The 6575-nt window shown below is 36.4% G+C and overlaps 1 protein-coding gene across 1 annotated transcript; it reads left to right on the top strand.

Annotated features, from left to right (window-relative positions):
* The first annotated feature begins 679 nt into the window (after window positions 1-679).
* Window positions 680-1627, top strand: LOC130880235 (olfactory receptor 52Z1P-like). Its single transcript, XM_057779176.1, has one exon. It carries the CDS (start codon window positions 680-682, stop codon window positions 1625-1627), a length of 948 nt encoding a protein of 315 aa, XP_057635159.1.
* Window positions 1628-6575: the final 4948 nt, after the last annotated feature.

Raw genomic sequence — 6575 nt, 5'->3', positions numbered from 1 at the left:
TGCTGCTCATGCTGCATGGCGCTGCATAGGGCAACATGGTGCTGCTCAAGCTGAAACAAGCGTGGACTGTGGTCATGGAAAACAAGGGCATTCCCATTTGACACTTAGAAATACCAGACTGGGAAAATCAATTATTTCATACATTTCTATTACTTTCTAAAAATGCATTGCTAGAATAAGGAAAAACACAATCACTTTATGGAAGTGTTTGCATTAGTTACAGGTCTGATTGTAGGCACAGAGCTCAGGAGTGTTGTGCTTCTAGTAAGACAATGAGGACTAACCTGAACCTGCAATTCTAGAACTTCAGTAAAGAGTATTTTGATTAAGAATCAAGAAAGGAGCAACTGAACAATGCCAGCTATAATATGCAAAACCTTTCACCTATGTATGGATTTGTATGTTTGATGTTAAACATAAAAGTTTCTAAACCTCACTTAACTTAAATTTTGGTTCTATTCATTTTAAGCATCACTTTTGTCAAGCCCTTACAAGTTTCTATTTTCCTGTTAATGAGCAATATTTAGCCAGCAATCACTGATTCATGTGTGTCAACCCATTTTTGTTGTAGTAAGTTTTACAAAGTGATATTTCATAGTAATCTAATAAAAATAAACATTTTTTTGTAATTTCTATTTTTCTTCAGTTCTAAGCTCCAGTATCTGAGGACAGAGAAGAGATGGCAATGTCTTCAAATCACACCAACCTCAGAGACATCTGGTACACCCTGATTGGGATCCCAGGACTAGAAGATGCTCACATATGGCTCTCCATCCCCATCTGCTCAATGTACATTGTAGCCATTGCAGGCAATACCCTATTAATATTCCTGATCTTCACCAATCATAGTCTTCATGAACCCATGTACATTTTCCTCTCCATGTTGGCCCTAGCTGATATCATTCTATCTACAGTGACCACACCAAAGGTTCTTGCCATCTTCTGGTTCCAAGCTGGAGGCATTTCTTTTGCCAGTTGTGTGTCTCAGATGTTTTTCCTCCACTTTATGTTTGTGACAGAGTCTGCCATACTGCTGGCTATGGCATTTGACCGTTATGTGGCCATCTGCTTTCCATTGAGGTACAACACCATTCTAACCCCAGCAGTCGTAGGCAGAATGGGCATCGCATCTGTATCTAGAAGCTTCCTCATCTGTTTCCCCTTGGTCTTTCTAGTCTATCGGCTTACCTATTGTGGCAGAAACATTATTCATCACTCATACTGTGAACACATGGGCATTGCCAGGTTGGCCTGTGACAATATCAAAGTCAATATTTACTATGGAATGACTGTACCTTTGTTTTCCATAGGCATAGACATTATGCTTGTCATCATCTCTTACACCCTTATACTCCGTTCAGTGTTTAGAATTCCTTCTCGAGATGCACGACTCAAGGCTCTGGGTACATGTGGCTCCCACGTCTGTGTCATCCTTCTGTTCTATACGCCTTCTCTCTTCACCGTTTTTGCTCATCGTTTTGGGGGTCACAGCATACCCCGTCACATGCACATTCTCTTTGTTAACCTCTATGTGGTGGTACCTCCTACCCTCAACCCCATCATTTACGGAGTAAAGACAAAACAAATTCAAGAGAAGGTGTTTTCTTTCAGTAAGGCATGTTTTTGATATAAGCAGACAAGTACGATCTTAATGTTTTTTCTTAGAAATTACATAACTAAAGCGTATCTGAAGTTGCTGCTAAAATCTTGTGATATGGCAACATTAAAAGTGAGAAAGACAGTTATGTTCAATTAAGGTAGACAGTGTTGAATTCTCATTGATTTTTGTCTCTTGCTTAGAGCAAAACTGGTCTGAAGACAGCTTAATTTCTGTTCCATATTCAGGTCACTTATAATATCCCTAGAAGAACTAAGAATAAGGTCCATACTCACAAATCAAGCAAATGGAATACAAAAGTCTATTATCAACCTGCCAGATATTCACCCTCTACTTTTATATAATTGGGAAATATCATAATACAATATTTCAAAGAATGTTTAAGTACCACATTAGCAGTGTAGCTTACTCATTGAGTTTTATGCCCTGACTTCAAGATTAGGGTTTTAGATGCTTGATTTCAGTCATGACTATTACTCTTCATGGGATCTTGAGTATCTAGCTTCAAAAGTATACCAAGCATGAAATAAAAGTAATCTATGTATAATTTTGTTATCAATTGAAAAACTAGTCAGTATCTCATGAATACTAAATTTTCCAGACAGAATGAAATATTTGTTTCTTTCTCTTTCTCAGGCAATCATAGAACCTGCAACTTTGAAATATTTGAGAATAAAAACAAGTTTCCAATAGAGAGAATAGAACCTTATTAATGTATGTGTTAATTAAACTATTGACATTAATCAAAATTATTTCCTCCTAAACAAATGAAAAAACAATACCCTAGTCTCCCTTGTTGCCATTATGACAGAGTGGATTACAGAATTCACACTATTGTGCATATTTTGTTAATAACAGTGGTAACAAGTATTCCTTAGAAAGTAAATGTGATAATAGGACATCAGAGCACATAACAAACTTAGGTCAATAAATAGAGAGTTATCTCAAATATTTACTCCAATACACATGTAACTCTCTAATGTGGATGCTCACAGCACTGAAAGTGAGGATGAACTAAAGAAATGTCATGAATACCCTGGGTCTGTGCTCTAAGATATTTCTTAAAACAGTAATATGTTGGATTGTCACAGGAGCTGCTCCTAAGCACTTTTATGGAAATGAAGCTTCAAATCTTTTACAGAGAAATGAGGTAATGTAAAATGATACATATTATAGGATCTCAAGTACAAGAATGCACCAACTGAAGGACATATAGATCCATATGCATTGTATTTGCACAAAATTAAAGGAGAATAAATAAAATATCACTTATTTTGTAGAAATGTTTAAGGAAAGATTTTAGCTAAGATAAACTTGAAACTTAATACTCTACCAATTTTCTCTTTTATAAGAAAGATATATTACACTAATATTGCATTATTTCATGTTCATGTATATGTATATGGTCAAAACATATTCCTTTTTCCTTCATGTAATATAAGTTAAATACAATTGTTGTAGACTACAATCTTTATCAAATATCCAAATACCCAATAAATTATGGATGATTTAGATTTCCTTACTTTCATTGTATCTGGAAAGTGTGTTTAACCTTTTGGTTATAGTTTTTTATTACTTACAGGAGTCTTTTAAGACTTCCATTTTGCACCAGGCAGTGGTGGAGCATACCTTTAATCCCAGCACTCGGGAGGCAGAGGCTGATTGATCTCTGTGAGTTCAAAGCCAGCCTGATCTAAAAGACCTAGTTCCAGGATGGACTCCAAAGCTACAGAGAAACCATGTCTTAAAAAACCAAGAAAAAGAAAGAAAGAAAGAAATAAAGAAAGAAAGAAAGAAGGAAGGAAGGAAGGAAGGAAGGAAAGAAAGAAAGAAAGAAAGAAAGAAAGAAAGAAAGAAAGAAAGAAAGAGGAAAAAAAGATAGACTTCCATTTTGAAGAAGAATGAAAAGAAAATGGTGTGGCGATGGCTGTTTGCCAATATCTATCGCCAAGTAACTGTTAGCCATGAGGGAGGAAACTGTATACATAGCTACAGAATTATTAAACCGCAATGTATATTTTTGAAAATTCAGAACATATACTTTCAAAACATTTCCCTAACTCTACAAATCAAATGCTGTGTGCCTACTGAAGTGTGTCAATAAACCTACATCTACTAAGAATTCCTTGGGATTGATAAGAACTAGAAAGAATAAAAGTTCTATAGCCATCTCTATTGCTGCTGAGAATTTAAAAATACCTAAACATGGAGGATGTAAGAATGGAGGAAATGATCTGTTCCAAAAGAGGAATCTGTGCATTACCACAGTTCTCAGGATGCTAATTCTTGTATGTCTGTGAGCAAATGCCAAGAGGGGCAGGACACCAAGTCCCCACCGTATGAGAAGAAAAAGTTTCAGAGCTCAACATGACCTGAATAACTTATTTTTCTAGACAAATTGAAACATTTTATACTTCACAGGGGATGCAATAAAGTTTATAGAAAAAATAAGGCTCTTATGAAAAGTAATTTAATCAGTTATTCTCTGGTTATACATAATAAACCTTAAAAGACATAAATGAAGTAAGTATCTTACAGGCCAATTCTAGTTTTATTTTTTTTATTTTATTTTATTTTTTGGAGTTGGGTGGCTTGTTTAGTTCATTGTTTTTAATATTTTATTTTATTTTGGTTTTTTTCAAGACAGGATTTCTCTGTTTAACATTCTGGCTGTCGTGGAACTAACTCTTGTAGATCAGGCTGGCCTTGAACTCAAAGAGATCTTCTTGCCTCTGCCTCGTAAGTGCTGAGAATAAAGGCATGCACCTCCACTGCCTGGCTCAAATCTAGTTGTTTTAATCTCAACATCAGAATAAAAATAAGAAATCTAAGGAGTAAAGTAAAAAGTACAAGTTGGTAACTTTTCAATCTTTAAGACTGAGGTCAGCTTTCTGTAATCTTAGCTGAGAAGAATCCATAGGGTACCCTCTACACCATCATCATCATCATCATCGTCATCATCATCATCATCATCAATGTCCCAGTAATGCTTAAGCATACATAGGCAGACCATTTATTGCAGTTGTTCCTAGCAAGGACAGTCCTAGATGCTTGTGTTATTGTCATACCCAAGGTTCCACAGTCTTCCCTTATGCTGTCTACCCAGTGTTCCTTGGGCCTTCCTCTTCATCCTATCCCATGCACTTCTCCAAGCAGTACTATCTTTGGAGATCTGCTGCCATTCTTTCTCATAACATGGCCAAAGTATCTCAATCAACATGCCATATCCAGTCATTTGCTTCCTTCTATAGATGGAGATGTTTCTTAATGTCATCATTGTACAGTCTATTCCTTTGTGTGACATATAGAATCATCCAGAGATATGCCATTTCAAACAAATTCAGCTTTTTGTCTTAGGAGAGTTTCATTGTCCAGGTTTTGGTGCTGTAAAGAAGGCAGCTCAAGACAAGTGTCTCATGTACTTGTAATTTTGTTGTTGTCGTTATGTTTCTTGTGTCTTTCCTAGTGCATGGAATGCAGCTTTCACTATCCCTATCCACCTCTTGATGTCTGAAATAATTTTCTCCTTTGATCTGAGGTCTCCTCCCAGATAGACAAAGCTGATCATTTGCTCGAGTTTCTGATTCTTTATTACAATGTTAACATCCTTGTGCACCCTTCCCATGTGTTGTATCTTGGTCTTTTCAGTGTTTGTTTTGATGTAAAGGTTTTCACTGACTTCCACCATTCTATTTACCATGGTCTCAGCTCATTTGGACTTTCAGCAAGTAGTGCAGTTGGCTAAAACCAAGTTATTGATTTGAACACCACCTATATCATCATCCCTCAGAGCTGATGCTATTATTAATTCCAAAAATATATTAGGAGTAGTGGTGAAAGGACACATCTCAGCAACACTACTATGATTGTCTTAAACTGATCACTTAGTTCTCCACAGACTCTGACTGATGCAAAGATATCTTTATAGACATTTTCCAGTATTCTTATAATTTTCTCTGGGTACCAGTAGAACTTCATCGTTTCCCAAAGTCCTTTTCTCTAAATGCTATGTCATATGTTTAGCCCCTCTACATATAGTTGTAATAAAGCTATTGCTGAACACATTCTGTACTCATTGATAAGTCCTGGGGTATCACTGGAGAGCTGTTTCAGGGGGCTCTATTTAGTCCTTTCTCAAGGACAGCTTCCAGGGCCCAAAGAGGAAGAATTTGACATTTCTAAGCTATGCATTAAAAGTAGAGAAAGATAAGTTAGTAGATACTGTAATAATTTGATTCCTACCAACAAAACAAATGTGACTTAAGTAAGAATGAACTCATTAAATTAGAGTTGCTCAGAGATCAGCTTTTACTCCCACTGAGCATAAATTTTCATTAGAATCTGGGGTAATGATTTATGTTCATTTGTTAAAGGTAAACAACAAAACAAAGTCTACAGCACAGGGCATACTCATCAATCTGTGTGCAGTACACTGAGCATCCCAGCGCACAGCATACAGTAAACTCACCATTTCCTATGCAGTTCTCTGAGAATTCCTGGGCACAGCATGCAGTAAAATCATAATGTTGTGTGCAGTGTTATGATTTTTCCAGGGCACAGCACACAGTAAACTCCCCATGCTTTGTGCAGTGCTCTGAGGATTACAGGGCACAACACACACAAACTCGCCATGCTGTGTGCAGTGTTCTGAGGATTCCTGGGTACACTTAGAGCACAAGAGCACATTCAAATGAAAGGATCAACACCTATGGCTATGACAAAATTAGTCATGGCAATTATGAGTTGAAGTTAAATAATAATGTTGAAATGTTAATCTTTGCAGGTTTCCCTGAAGATTGAGTTCATCCTTGTCCATGCATGCAAGAAGTGTGAGTTGTCAGTTTTCTTAAATAATCTCTTTTTTCAAGCTAAATCAATTTTCTCAGTGTATTAAGATGTTCATAATTTTGTGCTGCCTTTCTATGAATGTATTAAAGACTGTTTTATTCAGTTCTTG

The sequence above is a fragment of the Chionomys nivalis genome, chromosome 8 (genome assembly GCF_950005125.1).
Source record: "Chionomys nivalis chromosome 8, mChiNiv1.1, whole genome shotgun sequence".
NCBI lineage: Eukaryota > Metazoa > Chordata > Mammalia > Rodentia > Cricetidae > Chionomys > Chionomys nivalis.
This window is presented reverse-complemented; position numbering and strand designations above follow the sequence as displayed.